This window comes from Nuphar pumila, chromosome 6, assembly GCF_984573655.1.
Source record: "Nuphar pumila chromosome 6, dmNupPumi1.hap1.1, whole genome shotgun sequence".
NCBI lineage: Eukaryota > Viridiplantae > Streptophyta > Magnoliopsida > Nymphaeales > Nymphaeaceae > Nuphar > Nuphar pumila.
This window is the reverse complement of record NC_143254.1, coordinates 26,182,627-26,206,874: the sequence shown is the minus strand read 5'-3', so window position 1 is coordinate 26,206,874 and position 24,248 is coordinate 26,182,627. Positions and strand designations below refer to the sequence as shown.

The 24,248-nt window shown below is 37.4% G+C and overlaps 1 protein-coding gene across 2 annotated transcripts; it reads left to right on the top strand.

Annotated features, from left to right (window-relative positions):
• The first annotated feature begins 1,453 nt into the window (after positions 1-1,453).
• LOC149834429 (disease resistance protein RUN1-like) lies at positions 1,454-22,529 on the top strand. Of its 2 annotated transcripts, none has more exons than XM_090011399.1 (4): positions 1,454-1,971; positions 18,892-19,999; positions 20,103-20,372; positions 20,445-22,529. In XM_090011399.1, the coding sequence occupies exons 1-4, from the start codon at positions 1,535-1,537 to the stop codon at positions 22,233-22,235; spliced, it is 3,606 nt and encodes a 1,201-aa protein (XP_089867525.1). In that variant the 5' UTR covers positions 1,454-1,534; the 3' UTR covers positions 22,236-22,529. The 2 variants fall into 2 exon arrangements, with proteins under 2 accessions (XP_089867525.1, XP_089867526.1); XM_090011400.1 differs by having other exon boundaries at positions 18,895-19,999; positions 20,445-22,528.
• The last annotated feature ends 1,719 nt before the right edge of the window (positions 22,530-24,248 follow it).

Genomic DNA, 24,248 nt, shown 5'->3' with positions numbered 1-24,248 from the left:
GTGATAAGTGAGATATTTTAAAATTTATAAGAAGTGGAAAACAAGGAATCAATTTAAAAGCAAAATAGTAATAAAAGATAAATGATACGTGATCGAATGAGTATCAAAATATAAATCAAATTAGAATGATAAAAATTAAAATAAAAATGATTATTCTTAAATTTTATGACTTGATAGTGTAAAAATTTAAATTTTCTCAAAATCTAAAAAAATGATGTTTGTCAATTTAAAGAAGGTACATGAGAAGTGAAAAAGAAGGAATGGAAGCGCGTGAAAAATAAAAAAAGAAGCATATAAGATTTACGTAGGAAAGCAGGAAAGAAACTTGTGGAAAGCATAGGAGAAGTGTGTGAGAGAATCGAGATTCATGTCAAGTTTTAGAAGAGAGGAGTTTTGCACTTTAAAAGAGAGTTTTGAGAAAGCACACTTCTTGCCTAGCTACGAAGCTTTTTGTAATTCTAATTCAATACCATATCCAACTAATCAAATGCTGGCTAAACGGATTCATTTTCGGACTTGGATGGTAAAAATCTCATACCAGTTTCACCTTTTTATATATAAACGGATTTGGATATATATGAAATTAGGATATTTGTCAAACTTGTTAGGAAAAAATCAAAACCATATCTGCATCTCATTATGATGGGATATGGTCTTGGTTTACCAAATGCACGTAAATGAAATTGAATTTGGTCGGATATTGGATAAAATCCAATTCATCGACATCCCTAAGGAAACCTGCTGTAGCACATATTAGGAAATTCAGAAAAGTGAGTCTCATTTTTTAAATTAAGGGAAAATGATTAAGCCTCAAATGAAAATTTTCCCCATAAAAATAATCGATGCTATTTGCTCTGAATAACTGGCGGTACTCAGAGAGAGCCACTTTTCTTTAATCTTTTCTTACATAATCATATAGACATGTTTGTTGTGCCAAGCTCTGCTGCCATGGGGAAAAGCTCTTTGTGAGTCGAACATGAACTGAGGAGCGAGTGGATAATCTGGTTTCTAAGCCCTACTGTTAAGGCCAGGCAGGACCGAGTCAGACTCAGTCCGGCTGAAGACCCAGTCCTCTGGGCTGCGGCCCATGTGGGTTGGTCCCGTGAAGCATGATCAATAAATGGGATGGGTCGGTACAGCATTTTGGTTGGTAAAAGAACCTCTTTGCAGTAATGTGTGGTAAGGTAGGGACAGTTTTGGAAAATAGGATACATTAGAAGTCATTTTACATGTCCCACTCGTCCGCGTGTCTTTAATTTGCGTGGGCCTTCAAGATGGGCATCACTCCGCGTTAAAGAATGAATGCTTGTCCTTGTTCTTCTTAAATGGGGGTTCCACACGCACTCCCTCCACGTTAACGTATTGTGGCTGAGGAAACTTCGTCGGTGGTGACTAGTAAAAGTCGAAGGCTCTATCCGTTTACTTGACGATTTCTGAGCAATTGCCAGAGCATGTTAAATACCAATCTCGACCTTCCCACTTCTTGCGGAAATTTGCTTTTGAATCTCATCTCCAGTCTTTGAGACTTTAAACCATGGCTTCGGCTTCATCATCTAAAGTGTTTTTGAGTTTCAGGGGAGAGGACACTCGCAACGGTTTTACAAGCCACCTCCACCAAGCTCTCATAGACAAGGGAGTTCCTACTTTCATGGATCAGAGTTTGGAGAAAGGAGAGAGGATTGATGAGGGTCTGTGGAGTGCAATTGAGCACTCAAATGTCTGCCTAGTCATCTTGTCCACTGGGTATGCCAATTCAAATTGGTGTTTGAAAGAGTTGGCCAAGATGATACAACTCAACAAGAAAATCCTCCCTGTTTTCTACAAGGTCGATCCTTCACACGTTCGCCATCAAACGGGTCCTTTCCAAAATGCTTTCAGCAACCTGCACATCAATTGTGAGGAGGATGTGGAAGAATGGAGGGTGGCATTGACAGACGTTGGCATTAAAAGTGGCTTTCATCTTGATAACCAGTACATATCTCTCTCTCTCGTTATATATGTTAAAAAGTAGAAAAATATGGTAAACTCCTTTATTACATGGGTAAACTCTAATATAACGATTGATGCATAGTTACCGGAAGCTTCTTGTTATATGGGAAAACTGAGAAGCTCCCTTCTGAAACGGGAAGCTCTTCATTTCCCCAAAAAGAGGGGAAGCTTTAAGAAACCTAATTTCAAAATATGGTAAACTCGATTTCCTTAGGTGTGGAGCCCGCTTCCTCTTCCTTTTCTAAACAGCTTCCTTAAAGTTTTCCTTTTGCTTCTTGTCACTTCCCTTACTTTTTACATTTTTTATGTTAGAATATTATATTTTTTTATAACTTAATTTTATATTGTTTTATATTTATGTTCACATGATTTCTTATTTGTTTTTGCCTGCCCTTTAATAGCTTCATAATTGTATCATGCTTCCCACCAGTGTTGCATGCTCAAGGTACTGAGGTGCACACTCAATACCGGAAGCATTGATATTTCTTTTAGCCTTTTTATATTTGTTCATAAGATGACTTTTATGACCTCCTAATACTTTGAGAATTTTATGTCACAAGGACACGATGGTCGTGTGTCTAGAAGACATGACAAGGCCTACAGAGACACTATGTATAATATTTTAGTAGATTTTCATAATAAAAAAGATCAAAAGTTATATATTAAATTTAAGAAATATATATCATCACTGTGTTTGACCTTGCATAAAAATCATATAATGCACTCATGTCTCGAATCCATATATCACATCCATGTTTGTATACATATCCATGTGACGTCACCTGAGATATGATAAAAAGAAGAAAGTGTACTTGATTACCGATATGCTAGCATGCACCCATCTGGATGCGTGTGTATTCCATAGTCATAAATCTATTTAGCGATTTTCTTGACAAAGGAAAATGTCATGATAATCTGTAAAATTTATTTTCCTCAAGAAAATCTAAAAAAATACTGGTATATTTAAAATTTTAATATATATCAGATAAACTATGTAGAAAAATATAGGCAAAAAATATAAAAATGCCAAGATCACATTATAACAAGAAAAATATTATGATAAAAGATGTGATATTTTCAAAATTGGTAATATTTTGAAATATCACATTTTTCTCGAGATTGTGTCAGTTTTTTAAAATCTCACAATAAAATCATGATATTTAAAAAAATGGCCGGTATTTGTGACTATGGTGTGCACTTAGTTTGGCTATCAATGCAAAATCCTCTTGCTTTTTCCAAGCACAAACCAATAAAATATTGGAGGCGATGTAAGTTACATTTCTCTTCTTGCACCATATTGGCTCCCTTAGGATGTGTTTGGATTTAGGGAATTTAGTGGAATTGTAATCCAATTCTACTAAATCCTTCATTCCAGCCACAAAGAGGAATTAAGTGGATATGGATTCAAATTCTAGTGAAATCCTATATTCCATACGCACCCTTATGAAGAGTGTAAATTCTCTATCATGTTTGTATAAGATGAGAGTTAGATATTGGATCCATATCACTGGGTATGTATATGTGGAGTGGAGATCTTTCTAACAACTATTCTATGTGAGATTCTCTGTTATGGTGGAGATTTTATATAATTTACCCTGAACTTGGCAGATCCAGAATCTCATCCTATAGGTCCTGATAAACGAGAGATCCAATATGATAGTTCATTACTTTGTTATCCAAAAGTATATTCTGATTAAATTTGGATTCGATCCCATCTGTTTTCAGGTTTGGATCTAATCTGATCCATTTGTAGCTTTCATGTAAAAAACAATAAATTTTGGTCTTATTTCAGAAGTTCTAGAATTATCATGTATGTTTTGGATCCATATTAAACTCTACCTTTATCAAATTTTGGATATGGATTTGGGTTGGGATCTTGTACACAAAAGTCAGATTTGGATATGGATCTGGTTTGTTCAGTTAATGGCGGACGCAGAGATTGGTGATGCATCTTTATTTTATTTTCTTATGATTTTGTACTAAAATAACTAAAAGCAAATTAGTAGTTCTTATTTAAAATTTTCATTATTTTATTAATATTATATATTTTACTATTCTGATCATGAAGCTTACGCTTCAACGCCTCGAGGCTTACGCCTTGCTTCATAACATGCTCAACGCCTCCTTCGCCTCATCGCATTTAACAACCTTGCTTCCCACTTCATACTACTTTTTAGCATTAGCTTCATCTTCAACATTGTTCTTGTATCCATTCATTTCATGGTAACTACGTATTGATGCAATAAAGTTACCATCAGTAGAGATGATGATACTCAAATTCTCTTTAATAAGCTAAAAAAGAAATTTTAATTAATTGAGACACACACAAAAGAGAAAGAAAGCTTAAGCAAGAAAGATGGGAATCATCAAGTGAGAAGAGGCTTCTTGAGATGCAAGGATCTTGAATTGTTGATGGAGAGGAAGAAGTTGATCATCTTCTAGGATGATCGTCACAATCTTGGCCATGCAGTTCATTGTTGAGAGTCCACAAATACATACAAGACAGGTAGTAGAGAACCTCTTTTGGTTGGCAATGAGAGAGAAGATTATGAGAGGGATTAGGGTTGGGGCAAGGTGATGTAGCAAGGCATTTTGTTTGGAGATTTAAGATATGACCTTCAATCTCCATTCTCCAGCTTAGAGGTACATGGATTTTAGGCATTTGTAGGGTGCATTTGAAAATATCTTTGAAACTTAGGATCTTTGATATTGAAGATTAGAAGATCTCAAACCCAAAATTTTATGGCTTTAATCCTCTATCCCTCTACCCCTACCTAAACACTAGTTGGATCAGAAATAAACCATGGATTTAAGTCATTTTAGGATCTCAAGATCTTCATATTTAAGATTCCTTTATTTGCTCAAGGATTTGATATATATAGTATGGGCCCCATGCTAGATGCACCCTCAGGCCATGAGATTATTTGGTTTGTCGGGGCAATAAAACACCTCCTTAGTTTTTTAGATTTATGGATCTAAAATCCATTGTTTGCAACAAGTGAGAATTTCAAATGGAACCATGCCAAAATTGATCTATATATTACAAATCTACGACATTGACCAATAAATTTCATAGTGCTCTCTTTTATCCTCAATCCAGGCTCTTTTGAGATTGTAAAACTGGTATCAATAGAAGGAGGCCACCATGATGTATAAAACCATTTTGGGTTATGAATCAAAGTCAAGTTTCAAAGTAGCATTGTATTTAAGTGTTTTGGGCATATTTTGGTAAATATGCATGTGTAGAGATTTAAAGGTAATATTAGTATTTATAAAATATTGTATGTATAATATAGACATCAGAAAAGTATTAAAAATGTGGCGATTAAGTAAATTATCGAGGCACATAATGGCTCTAAGTAGTGTTATATGTGTAGCATGTAGTCTAGAGTCATGTTGATGTAGTGGGTAACTCCAAAGTCATATATGAGTGTTAGTAGTCTTTGTAGGAATTTAAAAATCCTTTTTGAAAACAAGAATAATAATAAAAAATAATCTAAAGTCAAATGGTAAGGTGTAACCCAACCAAGGCCTTCTTGAGTACCGCTGTTGTGGGTAGTGGACCCACCCAACGCTAAAAAAAAAAAACAATTATATGCACATCAGTAAAAGTGAGTAAAAAAAAAAAAAGAAATCACAAGAAAAGCAACAAGAAAAGAAATAAAAGAAGATACTTACATCGGCTTGACAAAGCCCTAGCCCTTGCTCAAGCACCAATACACTACAACAAAGCAGTAGATTAGCGACGACCACATTCCGTCGCTAATCCGTCGCTAATCCGTCGCTAATCCGTCACTAACAGGCGTAGCGACGGATTAGCGATGATGAGGCGACGGTATGCTTACGTCGCGAATTTTTCGACGCTAACTGGCGACAGATTTATTCCGTCGCCAGGTCCGTCGCTAATTGCGACGGACTAACGAGCGCTGTATTCCGTCGCCAATCCGCCTGTACTAAACAACGACCACGACTTGGCGACGGATTTACGTCCGTCGCTATGCCGTCGCTAGATTTATATGAATAGCGACGGATGGTTCCGTCGCTAATCCGTCGCAAACACGAAAAAAAATTAAAAAAAAATTATTTGAAAATTAAATACCGAAAACGGTATAATTTATATTTCCTGTAAATAAAAAACAAACCACACAAAAAATTCCATATAACAAGAATCTACAACAATTAATCGTTCCACCTTAAAATTAACAAGTTTAATTATTTACAATTCAACAATTACAATTAGGAAACATAAAAAAATAGAACTTCTTCAACACAGTTCTCTAATCATCGCCAAGATTTTGTGCGTCTTCTTGTTCATTGTCTTTATCTGTCCCTTCAGCTCCGCTATGCTGATTATCGCTAGCAGCCTACACAAGAAAAGAACAGTCAGTATTGATAAACAAAATATAATGAAATAAATTACACACTATATGTGATTCTATCATGTGCTCATGTGTGTTCTAAGGCAATAAAAAAACTCTATATGTGATTCTATCATGCTCATATGTGCTCTAAGGCAGGAAAAAAGTTATATATGTGATTCTATCATGCTCATATGTGTGCTAAGGCAGTCAAAAAATTGAATATGTGATTATAGCATGTTCATATGTGTTCTAAGGCAGCTAGAAAAACTCTATATGTGATTCTACCATGCTCAGATGTGCTTTAAGGCAGGCAAAAAACTATATATGTGATTCGATCATGCTCGTATGTGTGCTAAGGCAGTCAAAAAATTGAATATGTGATTATAGCATGCTCATATGTGCTCTAAGGCAGGCAAAGCAAAAAAAATTATATGTGATTCTATCATAAATGATATATGTTCTAAGGCAGTAAAAAAACTCTATATGTGATTTGTGCATGCTCATATGTGTTTTAAGGTAGTCAAAAAACTGAATATGCGATTATAACATGCTCATATGTGTTCTAAGGCAGTCAAAAAACTGAATATGTGATTATAGCATACTCATATGTGCTCTAAGGCTAGCATGCTCATATGTGCTCTAAGGCAATAAAAAAACTCTATATGTGATTCTATCATACTCATATGTGTGCTAAGGCAGTCAAAAAACTGAATATGTGATTATAACATGCTCATATGTGTTCTTAGGCAGTTAAAAAACTGAATATGTGATTATAGCATGCTCATATGTGTTCTAAGGCAGTCAAAAAAACTTTATATGTGATTCTATCATGCTCATATGTGTTCTTAGGCAGTCAAAAAACTGAATATGTGATTATAGCATGCTCATATGTGCTCTAAGGCAGGCAAAAAAATTTATATGTGATTATAGCATGCTCATATGTGCTCTAAGGCAATAAAAAAACTCTATATGTTATTATAGCATGCTCATATGTGCTCTAAGGCAGGAAAAAAACTCTATATGTGATTCTATCATGCTCATATGTTCTCTAAGGCAGGCAAAAAGTTATATATGTGATTTGATTATGCTCATATGTGTTCTAAGGCAGACAAAAAACTGAATATGTGATTATACCTGAGAGAGACCTGGAATCGAAGATCTCCTGTTCAGAACAAGATTGTTGATCTCATTTCGGAGAAAGGGGGCGACGGTGTCATGGAAGTAGTTATTCAGTGATTCCGTAACGATCTAGCGTACATCATCACTGGAAAGAATAGTTTGTTGCTTGGAGCTTATGTCGGTGCAAGAAGTCGGTGAGCCGTAACTGGAAGAAGCAATAACTGGTGAAGTGTTCATATTACTCCCAAACCCGAACACACGACCTTTTTTGGGTTCACCTGCTGCAGTCACCCATGCTGTAGGATCAAATGATGGATGTTGAGTAGCGTCATCGCCATATCGCTCTACCATCTGTTGCTCATATGCCTCCTACAAAATAATGTTTAAAGTATTCATTAATAATTAATGATAACATTATGATAACTTGCATATATATTGCAATGATTATTAATAGAATAAATACATATCGTTGTCGTTCTCGCCTTCTCTGATACGAAGTCTTCTGTGGTCTTCCGTTTATGTGTTTCAACAAACACATCCTTATATGGTACACTGCCTCCTTTTTCTACTTCCTGCGAAGTTAAATGACAAAAGATTTAGTACACAAGTTTGCAACAATACTTATAAAATTAATATTATATATTGATGAGTTACCATTTTCTTCAGGTGGCTCCCAAATGTCTTAGATCCACCTGTGTGTAGATGGGCTTCGGGCATCTTCGATCGATTTTGTGCAGCCTTCGCAGAGCGATTTCTAAATGCATCTCCCGCCCACTTATCGCACATTTTATCCGAGTAATCTCTCCTGATAGTAATAGGGTCATGGCCCTTCCACAGTAATGGATCATCTACTACGCCAGATGCTTTTTTTGTTGCAGTATTCATAGTGTGCAGCATGTCTGCAAATCGATTGGCAACCACCTTCTGCCACACCTTCCTTGCATCATTTTCTTCCACCGTAGTTGCGAAGCGATTCGAAGCCTACAAATATTTTCAGAAAGTTAGTAGACATTACTTAAATAAATTAAATATGAAACACATTAACTATGAGGAACAACTGTATACCATGAATGAGGACCACAATCTGTCTAACACCTCCTTTGGGTACTCTTTCCATTGAGCAACCGGTCCTGGTAGATGTTGAAGAAGTGAATTCCTAATCTCCCGTACTACTTCTTGTGGCTCAAACCTCGTGCTGCACATGAATTGTTACACAGTAAATATCAATATAAAATATTTATAAGATATGCAATAATTGAAAACAAAATACTTACGGTCGATTATCGATATACACTATTTGAATGAGTCTTCTTGTGCCAGCCTGAGAAGACTTTGTTTCCTGTGTTGGCTCCTGACTTGTGTGATCAACTGGTGTAGGTGGGTCGTGTATAGGCGCAACATCATCTGTAAAAAAATACGTTAGAAATTCTTAGAATGCGCATTTGAACTAATCAAGCATCTAATTAGTTATATGATATACCTATCACAGGAGCCCGTGAAGATGAAGGCTGAGCCTGGCTACTACTGAATGAACAACCACTATAACCTCCACGAACCATATTCTAATAAATAACATATGTCATACAATACATTCAAATAATTCACATCAAGTATTACAATACATTCAAGTCATTCGCATCAAGTATTACAATAATTCAAATCATTCATATCAGGTACTGCAATGCATTCAAGTTATTCACATCAAGCATTGCAATGCATTCAAATCATTCTCATCAAGTATTACAATGCATTCAAATAATTCAAATCATTCACATCAAGTATTGCAATAATTCAAATCATTCATTGCATAAATTATAATACATTCAAATAATTGAAATCATTCACATCAAGTATTGCAATGCATTCGAATCATTCGTATCAAGTATTACAATACATTCAAATAATTCAAATCATTCACATCAAGTATTACAATGCATTCAAATAATTTGTATCAAGTATCACAATACATTCAAATAAAATTTTTAATTATTCACATCAAGTGTTGCAATACAACTCATGCATTCGCATCAAGTATTACAATGCATTCAAATAATTGAAATCATTCACATCAAGTATTGCAATGCATTCGAATCATTCGTATCAAGTATTACAATACATTCAAATAATTCAAATCATTCACATCAAGTATTGTAATGCATTCGAATCATTCGTATCAAGTATTACAATACATTCAAATAAAATTTTTAATCATTCACACCAAGTATTGCAATACAACTCACATCAAGTACTGCAATGCATTTAAATAGAGGTTTGTAGTATAAGATTTTGCTCACTAGCTTGAGAATTCTTCCTCGTCACTAGTTTGACTTTCTTCTTCTTCTTCTTCTTCTTCTTCTTCTTCTTCATTGTTTGCCCATCCACTTGGTATGTCATTTGGATCACATTCCTCTATGAATGTTTCATCGGCCAATGGAGATATGACATGCATATCATGTGCAACATCGTGACCATAAGCGAAGTCATAGACATCATCTGATTGATAGTAATCGCTGTCTTCAGCTAACTCATCTTCCTGTAACTGATCATACTCGGGGTATAGTTTGGACTTCACCTTGCAAACTGCCCACCATTCATTTCTATCTGACTTTTTTATACTCGGATATGAAGTATAATAAACTTGTTGAGCTTGCGAGGCTAATATGAATGGTTCATATGTTCCAAACCTGGATTTATGATTCACCTCCACATTGCCTGAAGCTTTGTCGAGTCTTGTTACAGTTGGATCAAACCAATGACACTTGAATAAAGTAACCCTGTTATTCATGCCTAAGTAAGTCAACTCCATTATTTCCTCTATAACACTGTAGTAATCATGTTTATTTTCACCGTAGCTGCTACCCTTGACACACATGCCACTATTTATCGTTGATTTGTTTATACCATAATCTTTTGTATGGAATCGATAACCATTTACGATATACCCATTGTAGCATTGCACAACTTTGGTCGGACCATTTTCTAAATCACATATTCCTTGATCTTTAACATCACCATGGCGAACCTACGCACAAACAAAAACAATGATTGTGATCATGATCAATTAAGTAACTTAGTGTTGTTTATAAGTACAAAATTTATGTTAGCTTCTTTACCAACTGTTTCAACCACTCCACAAACTTAGTTTCACGTTCTTTTTGTACTTCTGCATCAGTGAGATATGAAACTTCGCTTTGCAACTCCAGATCAAATTGTCTGCAAACCACAAATACTTATATTACCGAGCCATGTATCCACATATAGAACATAAAAGGATTTATAATTGAGTTGCATATACATATACTTACTCGATGTATGGGTCGATCGCTGAGCAATTAAAAAGAATATAGATGTGTGCCGCATCTTGCTCTCAATCTGTCAATAGCCTTGATCGGCAACTATCAAATGCATGCCCAAGTGGTTGAAATATCGACAACTTGTCAGCTACAGTTACTTGTTCTCCATCATCGTTACGGGGCGGGCATGTGTAACGTGTTGGAATATGAGGTTCGAAGTACATAGATGAGAAATTTGAAATCTTTTCTAAAGTGTACGCCTCACAAATAGAGCCTTTTACTCTTGCTTTATTACGAACCTTTTTTTTAGGTTGAACATGCATCTGACAAGAATATACATTTCAAATTTTAAATTATTGTCATTAAAAAGACAAATATAAAAAAATATATACCTTTCAAATGGGTACATCCATCGATTTTGCACAGGGCCACCAACCCTTAGTTCATATGGCAGATGTATGATCAAATGTTTCATAACATCTAAAAATGCTGGCGGAAATATCTTTTCTAGCAGACAAACAGTGGTGATGACAGAGTCCTCGAGATTCTTTACATCTGATACTACGACCTCCGATGCGCACAATGTTCTGAAAAATTCGCTCAACTCAGACAATACCCCCCATATAGGTTTGTCTAACATATCATGGAATGCTAGGGGTATCAATCATTGCATAAAGATATGACAATCATGGCTCTTCAACCCATATAACTGTCCATCGTCAATCTTCACAGCCCGAGCAATGTTAGAGACATATCCATCTGGAAATCTCAGTTGCCTCAACCATTGACATACATGTTTTATTTGATCAGGTCCGAGCACGTACTTTGCCTTTGGTTTCAGTACTTTGCCATTATACTCTTTGAGTTCCAATTCTGGTCTTTTACATATTAATTTTAAATCCATACGGGCCTTCGGATTATCCTTCGTTTTTCCTTTAATATTCATTATTGTATTGAACACATTATCAAACACATTTTTCTCTACATGCATCACATCCAAATTATGTCGTATCAATAGGGTCGGCCAATACGGTAGTTCCCAAAAAATAGATTTCTTCGTTCAATTGTGATCCTTCCTAAATCCACAGAAGGGTGTAGGACTGCGGGCGTCTGTTAATACATCTGGAAAGTATCGCAATCTTCTTAGAATCTCTATGCCAGACAATCTTGAGGATGGACCTTCCATTTCAGTTGTGCCTGCTGTAAACGCATTCTTTTGACGTCGGAACGGATGATCGCTGGGTAGAAATCGACGATGGCACTCAAACCAGCAAGGCTTCCTTCCATGCCTCAATCTAAAAGCTTTGGAATCCTCCATGCAGTACGGACAAGCCAACCTCTCATGTGTGCTCCAACCAGATAGCATACTATATGCAGGGAAGTCACTAATTGTCCATAGAACAACGACCTTCATGTTGAAATTTTGTTTTTTGTGGGCATCATACGTGGTAACACCGTCATCCCACAATACTTTTAGTTCATCAATCAATGGCCTTAGATATACATCAAGATTTTGGCCAGGTGAGGTCGGACCAGGGATCAACAAAGACAAGAAAAGATTTGGATGTTTCATACACAAGCTTGGTGGAAGGTTGTATGGAGTTACAAATACTGGCCAGCATGAGTATGGAGTTGATCTACCCCCAAATGGATTAAATCCATCTATACATAGACCAAGTCTAACATTTTGCACTTCCATTGCGAAGTTCTGATGAGTACGATCAAAGTGCTTCCAAGCTTCAGCGTCAATAGGATGCGTGATCTTGTTTTCATCGTGTCAAACTTTATTTGCATGCCATCTCATGTGTTTAGCTGTCCTTGAAGACATATACAATCGCTGCAATCTAGGAGTGATAGGAAAGTAGCGGAGCGACTTGTATGAAACTTCATTTGATCTCGTGCTACCATTGCCTCTTGTCTTTGGCTTGAACTGAGGATGCCCACATGACGGGCATGATATGTTGTTTTCCTGCTCCTTGAAATACAACATGCAGTGATTTGGACAGGCATCAATCTTTTTGTAACCCATACCTAGAGCGTTGACCATAACTTTCGCACGATAGAAATTTTGTGGCAATTTCTCGTCTTTGGGCAACATACTCTTTGCAATCATGCACAAACAGTCAAAACATGATTGACTCAAATTATACTCGGACTTCAAATTCATTAGTTGAAGAACTGCAGACAAGATAGTGTGACTCTCACAACCGTTCCAAAGTGGCTCATCAGCATCTCTAAGTAAATCATAAAATCTACTAGCTGCATTGTTTGGTGATTCTTCATCTACGGCAATTCTTACATCACTAGAACTCATAGCAGAACCCAGTTCTGTTCCTGCGGCATCAAATATCAAATTCGTATATGGATTATCGTGCACCATATTCACCCGTGCATCAAAATCGTTTCTAAATTCTTCTCCATGAAACATTCAGTTCTGATAATCACTCACAAAACCCTTCCTGTATAGGTGATGTCTAACGCCATGAGGTTCTACAAATCGATTATTCTTACAAATCTTGCAGGGACACCTAATCCGACCTGTGGGATCCACTGTACTGACACTTGCCGTTGCAAATTCAATAAAACTGTCAACACCATCCATATATTCATGCGATAACTCATTGTCCACTATCATACGGTACATCCATTCACGGTTTGCAGTCATTTTCTTATGATGTTACGAATAATAGCCTAATGAATTAAAAGAGAGCAATCAGAATGCTACGATAAAGAACATATCAAATTTATCATGCAATATATGATGTCATACAATAACAAGAATTTTGATGCATGCATTGATAACTTAATATTTTCAAGTGCAAACTATTCATGACACGATACAATCATTTGAAACATGCTTTCATTATACAATTTCACATGGAAGTCATAATCAAATTGAAAGTTACATGCAAGCATGGATACAATTACATCAAACATTGCAATACATCGTAATCATTCATATCAAACAAATGGCAAACATGTACCTGCAGCAAACACACTTCAATATCTCACTAACTACTACCATGCCTAGCATGGACTCCGTACTCCAAAAATAAGAACACTTCAATATTCATACATTAAAATCATGCTCAGCATGATCTCCGAACTCCAACGAAGCAACCCTAAATATCAATAACTAAGTGAGTGTGTGAACAATAAAGTGTTACATCTAATAAATTAAATAACATGTGATACGCTTGCTTCACTTACTCACCACGGGTATTTACCCGATTTGCATTGTTTTTGACACTTACTTACCACAGGTGGCTGAGCACGAGCTGGTTCCGTTGAAAAATCTGCACAAAAAAACACTGTTTTAAAATGAAGTCACCACGAAAAAAAAAAACTGTTCTGGCAAGGGGTCGACTCCCCTACTGTTCCGGCAGGGGGTCGACCCCCTTACGGAACATAGGGGGTTAACCTCCTTACGGAACGTAGGGAGTTAACTGACCCCCTGTTCGGGTAGGGGGTCGACCCCCAGCCTTTCCGCCAGTGAGTCGACCCCCTGCCGGAACAGCAGGGGGTCGCCCCTCTGCCTGAGCAGGAAAGGCTTGACCCCCTGCCTGTTATGGCAGTGGTTAAACCCCCTGCCGGAAAGGCAGGGGGCAAGGGTCCCCTGCCGGAAAACGCAGGGTGTTAGCCCTCTGCCGGAAACGCAGGGGGTTAACCCCCTCCCGAAAAACGCGGGGATTAACCCCCTCCGTTTTTCGGCAGGGGGTTAACCCCCCCGTTTTCACGCAGGGGGTTAACCCTCTGCCGTTTTCGGCAGGGGGTTAACCCTCGTTTTCACGTAGGAGGTTAACCCCCTGCCGAAAAACGCAGGGGGTTAACCCCCGCGTTTTGGGAAGGGGGTTAACCCCCTGCGTTTCTGGCAAGGGGGTTGACCCCCAGCCGGAACAACAAGGGGTTAACCCCCTGACTTTCCGGCAGGGGGTCGACCCCCTGCGTTTCCGGTAGGGGGTCAACCCCCTGCCGAAAAATGCAGGGGGGCGTCCTTTACCTTTCTCCGGGCGGCGGGGCCGACGGACGGTGGGACCGGCGAACGGCAGGAGCGGCAAACGGCGGGAGCAGCGAAAGAAGAAAAGGAAAAGCTGTCTGGGATTAGGGTTATTCGAAACTTAGCGACGGCTTAGGGACGGATTTAATCTGTCGCTAAGCCCACGTAAATCAAATTTACGAAACCAACGATGGACGATACGCCGTCGCCAAGTCCGTCGCTACTTAGCGATGGACTAAAGTTTGTCTTCAGAGTCGTCGGTAAATCGTGCGGACATAACGACAAAATAGTATGTCACAAAATCCGTCGCTAAATAGCGACGGACTGAGCGACAGACTATATTCCGTCGCTGGTTTCGTATGCTTCATGGATTATAGCGACGGATGTTTTTTGCTCGTTAATCCGTCGCTAACTAGCGACGGAAATATTCCGTCGCTACCGTCTGTCGCTAACAACGTGTTTTCTTGTAGTGATAGAGTCTCTACATCCATTTGGGAGTCAACAGTTTGGTAGAGTAAATGGCCTTCTTCATAGAAAAGGCCACAATACTATGCTAAGAAAGTAAACTCCTATGCTATATTAGTAAGCTAGAATTTTCCCACAAGAAAATTGAGAAAATCCTAATCATGGAGCAGAAAAGCAAACTATCTAAAGAAGAAAGTAGTAGGGTGCAAGGCACTCATAACTTTCCCCAACTTGTGGCCAACTAAGTGGTAAACTAGCCTAAGAAGATCTACCTAAGATATTAAGCTACCTTGGAAAATTTACCTAACCTAAAAAGAAGATGAGAAATAGCTATTGGGGCCACTCTCCTAAGTGAAGGAAAGAAACAAGAAAGGATGATGCTATTGAATTCCTCTAAACGCTTGAGCATAATACTTTTTAGAAGAAAAGAAGAGAAGAGAGCTTCAAGTACTTTTACTCTTGGTGTTTCTTGAGCTCAAACAAAAGACTATGCACTTCAAAGGTTGTGGACAATGGCCAAGGTGAGGGGCAAGAAGCACCCTACCCCCACTTTTTGAAATTCTTAAATATGAGACTATTCCAAAAATGCGTCGAAAGAGGCTTAGATGTGGACTCAAAGCCTATTGCTAAGGTACCATTTGGATGACACCCAAAAAACCAGGTTTTGAAAAAAGGCCCTTCCCCAGGGAGGTTTGCTCCTAAGCTTCTGAATCTAGATCCTATTCGGATTAAATATGAGTCATTTCTCACCTGAGCTAAATTGTTCGTATCTTTCTATCTAAAAGTCTATTTGATGAATGGTTTGACGCTTGAAAAACTAACATCCTCCTCTATAATCGATCTTTTGAGTACAGAATCAAAATCAATTATTTTGGTCATAAAAAATATACCAAAAATGCCTACTTTCCGAATAAGTTTTTTTCAAAATTAATACGAAACATGTTTTGGCTATAACTTTTCGCCTGACATCGGATCAAAGTGATTTTTGACATGCTGAAAAGCTAAACGCCTCTTGTTTTTTATTGGAATGATTGAGAATGCTATTTTGCAGGTCAAAATGCCATAAAAATCAAGTTATTATTTGAACAACCGAAAAACACCTAACCTTTTTATAAAATCTTTCTTTGAAAAGTGCTCATTTTGGTCGAATGAAGCTTAAAATCTTTTCCTTTAGACAATGAAAAACACTTTGAATGTGCTCAAGTAAACCTGACCGTGCTCAATCATGTCTAGATAATTATCCCAAAAATCTTCATACTCTTAACGAGTAACATAATATTAAAAAATTCACACCTTGAAACTCAACAAGTGCGAACGAATGAAACCCCAATTCTGATAAGTCATTGCATGCCTATGTGCTAGGGACCAACGATTAGAGTTGGTTTAAGAACCCAAAAAAAATTAGTGTCAATAGTCTTTTGCAGTGGTTAAGGAATTTCATGCATGTACTTAACGGTAGGTTAATGTGAATTTCATAATTAGTGTTGAAACCCATAAAAGTAGGCCAAAAGTCATGACAAATGCATTAAAAGTGTGCACAAAGAGTAGGGATGCAAACAGATCGGATCCAGATCAGCTAAATACATGGGAGAGTCAAATCCAGATTGGGTCAGAACAACCAACAATCACAAAAGCCAATCTTGGATTCAACCAATTTTTATCCCTAACACAGGGCCCCCTATATATATATATATATATATATATATATAATGTAAATTTGTATGTAGTTGTGAGTATTATCAAATAAAGTGATATTTTTAGTGTTTTTTTGTCTTGAATATTTTTGTTCGTGAGAATGAGAGCACCCATGTTTTTCATCAATTATCCATTGTATTTGGGCAGATTAGACAAATAAAACTTTGGATTTTTAACCTATTTCTTGTGTGAATTTCAATATTATTAGGGAATCCTTATACCGTGAATGTTTATAGTTCCTATTGTTTTTATTTTTTAATTATAGTATGGCATTATCGTTCTCTGTATTTTTTATGTGTTATAAGGGCTATGGTTTGGTACAATAAAACAACTCTCAGTTTTGCTTGTTTTTTCGAGGTGTCACCAAATGTAAGGACCACCTCACTGCTTGTCATTGTACACGTCCAACATATTTTATAAAAGGGGTAATATTTGCTACCCTCGTGGGCAACGAACCCTTTAGTGAGAAAATGCAATATTTTTACTTTTTTCAGTATTTTTGTACATCTGACTCTCGATTTACATATCGGTTTAGTAAAAAATGGCCTTTGGATCATGGTTTTTGGGTGTATATGTCAGATTTTATATGGGTTGAAAAATCAACGGCCTACAATGTACCAAATTTTCAAACCTCAAAAAAATATGTTATGTCCAAAAACTATGATCCAAGAGTTGTTTCTTACTACTTTGACCATGCTTAACACATCCACGAGGTTAGATTTGGTGAAAACAACATCCCCTATGAGTTTTAGTGAGGGGGTTCTTTACCCACGAGCGTAGCAAATGCTATCCATTTAAATAATAAGACCTTCATCACTGCTTTCCCTGTGGTGCAACAACCTCACCCAAATTATCGTAAACTTTAGACAATTGATCGAAAATCTAATCATGACCTTAATCTGGTGATCCAAAGTATGAAGATCTAACACAGTAGAACTAGAAATGACGGGATCTTGGCCTGAGGTTACCTTCTCTATGCACTGTCTTTTCAAATCATCATTTGCTATAAGGATTAAGCACATAAGTAACATCTTTGTAAGAAGCTTCATTAATGGGATTTCCATGAGCACCAACCCCATTGCCTTTGTTAGTAAAATTTGAACCCATAATACATGTAATACAACTTCCTGTTTGTTGTAATCTGAAAACATTAATTGAACCCACTAAAAGGGCTCGGCATACGTGGGCACTTAGTTGAAGGATGCCATTACTTTGATATCCAGGGTGTGCGTCCCTTGCATTAAGGCCAAAGCAGCAAGTTCACTAGTGGAAAAAGCACCAATATTTGCCGAGCTCCACCACCTAAACTGTGTTTTCCCCTTGTAAATAGCTGAAAAGGAAACCAGGAACAAATTTAATGTTACATGAGAAAGTTTGTAATTATTTAAGACATTTTTGTGAGCTATTATATGTTTCTAGTATGGTGCTAAATGTTTTAAAAATGAATATTTCAATTAACGAATTTGATTACTAACATGTTTGTAATTGAATGGAGATTGGCCTACAATATATAAAGGGGAATGTCTCCTTCACTGAGAACTAGCCAATTACATGTATATGAATCTTGCATAGTGAAAATCTATTCATCTTAATTTGGGTACAATCTTTCTCCTATTTATTTTCCATAAAAAGGCCATGTTTTCTATTTATTGCCATGAAAATCGAGTAGTTTCTTTGTTTAAAATACTTAATAAGAAAATATTCTATAAAACGGTAGAACATACATGAACTTCTTAAATTTTTTTGCCATATTATAGTTGTAGTGATGATGTAGATCAAGTCTATGTAGCTACATATTCATTACATTCTTTTAATACTATATTTGCTTTGTCATACTTTCATGTAGACATTTTCTCTAATTATTCCTATTTAATAATGTGCTTTTCCTATTAATTTGTTTTTAGCTAGATATGTCAAGTAAAACACATTGTTATCCCACTTGCTAATTTCATTGTGTTGTTTGCAAAACAAGCAGGAACGAGGCATCAATGATCAAAGAAATTGTCCAAAGAGTTTTAAATGAGTTGCGCAAAATACCATTAGATGTAATTGCCAAACATCCAGTTGGGATTGACTCGCGTGTTAAAGGTGTCTTAGAATTGTTAAATATTGAAGAAAACAATGTCAAAATGGTTGGTATACATGGAATGGGAGGTGCGGGAAAGACAACATTGGCAAAGGCCATACACGATGACGTCATGCACAAATTTGAAGAAACCATCTTCTTTGAGAACATCAAGGACAAGGCAACACAACATGATGGGGTGATCAATTTCCAAAAACAATTCATTAAGAAGGTCTTGAAAGATGATCCAGAAATACATAGTGTTGCCGAAGGCATTTCCATCATTAAAGAAAGATTTGGTTGCAAACGAATCCTGGCTATTTTAGATGATGTTAACGATAAAGCTCAACTTGATGCCTTGGCTGGTGATTGTAGTTGGTTTGGTGAAGGAACTAGAATCATCATCACCACTAGAGACAGACATGTGCTAAATGTGCATAAAGTGCATGAAAGCTACGAACTTGATGGATTAAATGAGGAGGAATCACTTCAACTGTTTAATTTGCATGCTTTCCCAAGGGACCAGCCGAATGAAGAATACAGAGATTTGTCTGAACAAATGGTGTCGTATACACGTGGACTTCCATTAGCACTAGAAGTGATTGGTTCATTATTGTCAGACAAAACTAGTTTGACTATGTGGAAAGAAACGTTAGACAAGTTGAAGAGTACACCTGCTGTTGATATTGTGAAGAGGTTAAAAATAAGCTATGATGGACTTGGCGAAGAAGAAGAAAAAAGAATTTTCTTGGACATTGCATGTTTTTTCATTGGCTACCCAAAAGACGAGACCGTCGGCATATTGAAAGGGTGTGGGTTCCCAGCCCCAGAGATTGCGATTGAGGTTCTTGTACAAAGATCTCTTATCAAGATTGGTAGAAATGAAATTATAGAGATGCATGATTTACTTCGCGACGTGGGGAGAAACATTGTCAAAGAGGAAGACAAGGATGTTGGCATGCGTAGCAGACTATGGGATAGAGAGGATGTGAAAGAAGTACTGGATAATCGTAAGGTAAGAGAAATAATGATACTATAATTTATTTCTTGTCTCTTGCTATTTTTTTAACTCATAGATTAATTACCAGTTTGACAATATTCATGTTGCCCACCACCAGGGAACAACAAAAGTTGAAGGCATTGTGTACTACAATTTTGAGAGAAACCCAATACATTTCAGAACTGAAGCTTTTTCGAGCATGAAGAATCTAAGGCTGCTCTACTTGGATGGGGTCAAACTAGTAGGTGACTTTAACAGGATGCCCACAAGTTTGAGATCATTAAAATTGAGAGGTTCCCAACTGGATCTCACAAAATTTGGATTCTTGGGCATATCTATTAGCAGAATCCTTCGAGTTTGGAGCTACAATGATATTGCAAAAAATAAGGTTAGTTTTGGTATTCTAGTATGGCATTGTTTGTTTGTAGTATTAATCAAGAAACAATGTTTTGATTGACAGATCTTCCATAATTTGAGGACCCTTGATCTTAGTCATTGCCAAGAACTCGTGAAGCTTTCTAAATTTTCTTGTTCACCAAATCTGGAGAGGCTATATTTGAGGAACTTCCGATCTCTTCGGGCATTGCCCGAGTCTATTGGCAGTTTGACCAGACTCGAGAGGCTAGATTTGTCGTCATGTATATATCTTCGGGCATTGCCCGAGTCTATTGGCAGTTTGACCACACTCGAGAGGCTAGATTTGTCGGCATGTGGATCTCTTCGGGCATTGCCCGAGTCTATTGGCAGTTTGACCAGACTCGAGAGACTAAATTTAATGTATTGTAAATTTCTTCAGGCATTGCCCGAGTCTATTGGCAGTTTGACCAGACTCGAGAGGCTAGATTTGAATTATTGTATATCTCTTCAGGCATTGCCCGAGTCTATTGGCAGTTTGACCAGCCTCGAGATGCTAGATTTGAATTATTGTATATCTCTTCTGGCATTGCCCGAGTCTATTGGCAGTTTGACCAGACTCGAGAGGCTAGATTTTTCATCATGTGGATCTCTTCGGGCATTGCCCGAGTCTATTGGCAGATTGATCGGACTTAAAGAGCTACTTTTGTCGACGTGCAAATCTCTTCAGGCATTGCCCGAGTCTATTGGCAGTCTGATCGGACTCCAGAACCTAAATTTATCGTACTGTGAATCTCTTGAGGCATTGCCCAAGTCTATTGGCAGTTTGACCAGACTCGAGAGACTAAATTTAATGCATTGTATATTTCTTGAGGCATTGCCCGAGTCTATTGGCAGTTTGACCAGACTCGAGAGGCTAGATTTTTCATCATGTGGATCTCTTCGGGCATTGCCCGAGTCTATTGGCAGTTTGACCATACTCGAGAGGCTAGATTTGTCGGCATGTGGATCTCTTCGGGCATTGCCCGAGTCTATTGGCAGTTTGACCAGACTCGAGAGACTAAATTTAATGTATTGTAAATTTCTTCAGGCATTGCCCGAGTCTATTGGCAGTTTGACCAGACTCGAGAGTCTAGATTTGACGTCATGTGAATCTCTTCGGGCATTGCCCGAGTCTAATGGCAGTTTGACCAGACTCGAGAGGCTAGATTTTTCATCATGTGGATCTCTTCGGGCATTGCCCGAGTCTATTGGCAGTTTGACCAGACTCGAGAGTCTAGATTTGACGTCATGTGAATCTCTTCGGGCATTGCCCGAGTCTATTGGCAGTTTGACCAGACTCGAGAGACTAAATTTAAAGTATTGTATATTTCTTGAGGCATTGCCCGAGTCTATTGGCAGTTTGACCAGACTCGAGAGGCTAGATTTAATCTATTGTATATCTCTTCAGGCATTGCCCGAGTCTATTGGCAATTTGACCAGACTCGAGAGGCTAGATTTGCCAGGATGTAAATCTCTTCAGGCATTGCCCGATTCTCTTGGGAATATGAGCAGTCTGTCTGAGCTTAATCTCTCTTACAGTGGAATTGAAGAGCTTCCTGATTCCATGGGGTCTCTCCAGAACCTCACATATTTGGACATCACAAAATGCCACAAGTTGAGAGGCCGCCTCCCCTTATGGGAATTGAATAGTTTGAAAGAGTTGAGTGTTGGAGGTTACAGCAATGAGGACGAGGATGGAATAGGTAACAGTGAGAGTGAAGAGGAGAAAAATTGGGAAGTGCCAGATGGCATGGTGGAGATGAGCGGGTACTCTCAACAGGCTCAACAGTATAGGAGGATCCGCCTCCTCGAAGCTGGTTATGGTCTAGGTGGAGAGTTGCGAAAGGGTGATTGAAGTGGAAGAAAGATATGGCATCAACAAGAAATGGCTGCAGCTCATTTTCCCCAATGATTTTGTTTGCTTATATACTACAAAGACACCATAAGCTTCCCTATGCTCATCCTCTGCATCAGACGACATTGATGAGGAAGATTTGGCGAGTTTAGACCTCGAACTTCCTCGACAGGCCAAGAAGCCAGGCTTTTTAGAGGCTGTGAATTTTTTATTCTTTTTTTTTTCTCAAAACAAACGAAAACAAAGGACATGAAAAAATATAAACATTTTTAGCTAAAGAGTCTTTTTTTTTTTCAATTGATCTTGGTGGTTCACGATTAGTTTGTACCTATTTCACATCTCATATATATATATAGTGTGGTTCGACGGATGCCAATGCCTATGTTTTCCACTTTGATGCTCGCTCTCTGCAAGAGGCTGGAAAGTCATTGATTTTCCACTAAAGAGTTAACTTTCCTTGTTCTTTTTTTATATAGCTGGAGTATGCGCTGAGTTGAAAACAGGGCAGAAACTAAACTGGAGCAGAGACTGCATATTAATTAAAATGCAGTTTTTGGTTTGAATCTTCAATCAACGGACCATTAGCACCACTAAAGCCTTTATAAAAAATTCAAAAGCACCGCTAAAAGCTATCAGTGATGCTGCAAATTCATCACTAAAGGCCCTTTGACTTTTTAGTGTGTGCGAGTTCACTAGCATCTCCCAAATTTGTGAATATCCTCGCATAAGTGCAAACCTCCGCATAGGCAAGAGATCATTTATAAATACAATACGACATTCACATATTTGAAATGAAAATCACATATTTATGAAGAAATTTGTATATTTGGGATAAAATTTGCATATTCTTATATTTTGGAGAAGAGAAAAGTTGGATATTTGGAGGAAGTTGAAATTTGCTTTTGTAAAGGGTGAAAATGTTCTTTTAAAACTAAAAATTTGTAAATTTGGAGATCGTGCCTATTTCAAAAATTATAATTTTTTTTGAGAAACTCATCATTTTTGGCATATAGTATGATCATTTTTCGATCATAAAAGGGGTCAAGTCTCTCAAAAGAATTCCTATGTATATACAGGGGTGTAATTAGGTCGAGTATATCTGCCTGACCCAATTTTTATAGGCCCATCGGTTGTGGTCAAGTCCAAAAAGTAGACACATAACAAAAAAATGCTTGAGTCTTGTGTATTGTAAATGAAGTAAATTAAGACCCGAAACCGTTTGTATCTAACTCGTGTTTTATACCCTGCCCAAACTGGTCTAGATAATGTAAAGCCAAAGTGACCGGAACCCGACCAAATAATGTACTTGGACTCATTTTATCCTTAAACCGACCCATACCTCAACCTCCTTGGTACCCGAACTAACCCAAACCCATTTTATACATGAGCCAAACCTAAATGGAACCCGTTGAAACTCGAGCTTTATTAGAACCCCAACCCACTAATTTTTTAATATGATATATCATTGATGTCTTTTATTTCAACTTAAAATGATTGGTTGGTATTTATATTTAGATTTTGACATTATTTAAAATAGTTAGTAAAGTCCTCATTTAATCTTCTTAATGATTGGCCAACTTGTTAATTTACATATTTTTTGATTGTTGGTAACTAGGTCTAAAATATCAATAGTTTCAAAACTTGAGTTGAAACCTCAACCTGTTAAAACATGAATTGATCGTACCCTAACTTGTTAACTCGTATGGATCTATATTTTTAGCTATACCCAGACCGGAAACGATATCCAAATCAAAGTGAATCAGGTTTGGGTCTAATTCTTATGTATAGACCAAACCTAAATTAGACTTGTTCTAGTTTGGGTATAACTTTTAGACCTAATTCTGGATCAAGTCTGTTAAGACCTGGTCCAACCCCGACCCGGTTTCACCCCTATGGTCAAATAACAACTAACTCAATTAAGTATTCAATGATTAGATAACAGTGGTAACTCAATTAAGTGTCCAACTGTTAGATATAGGCTAACTCAATTAAATGTATCAAACATGGACTCAT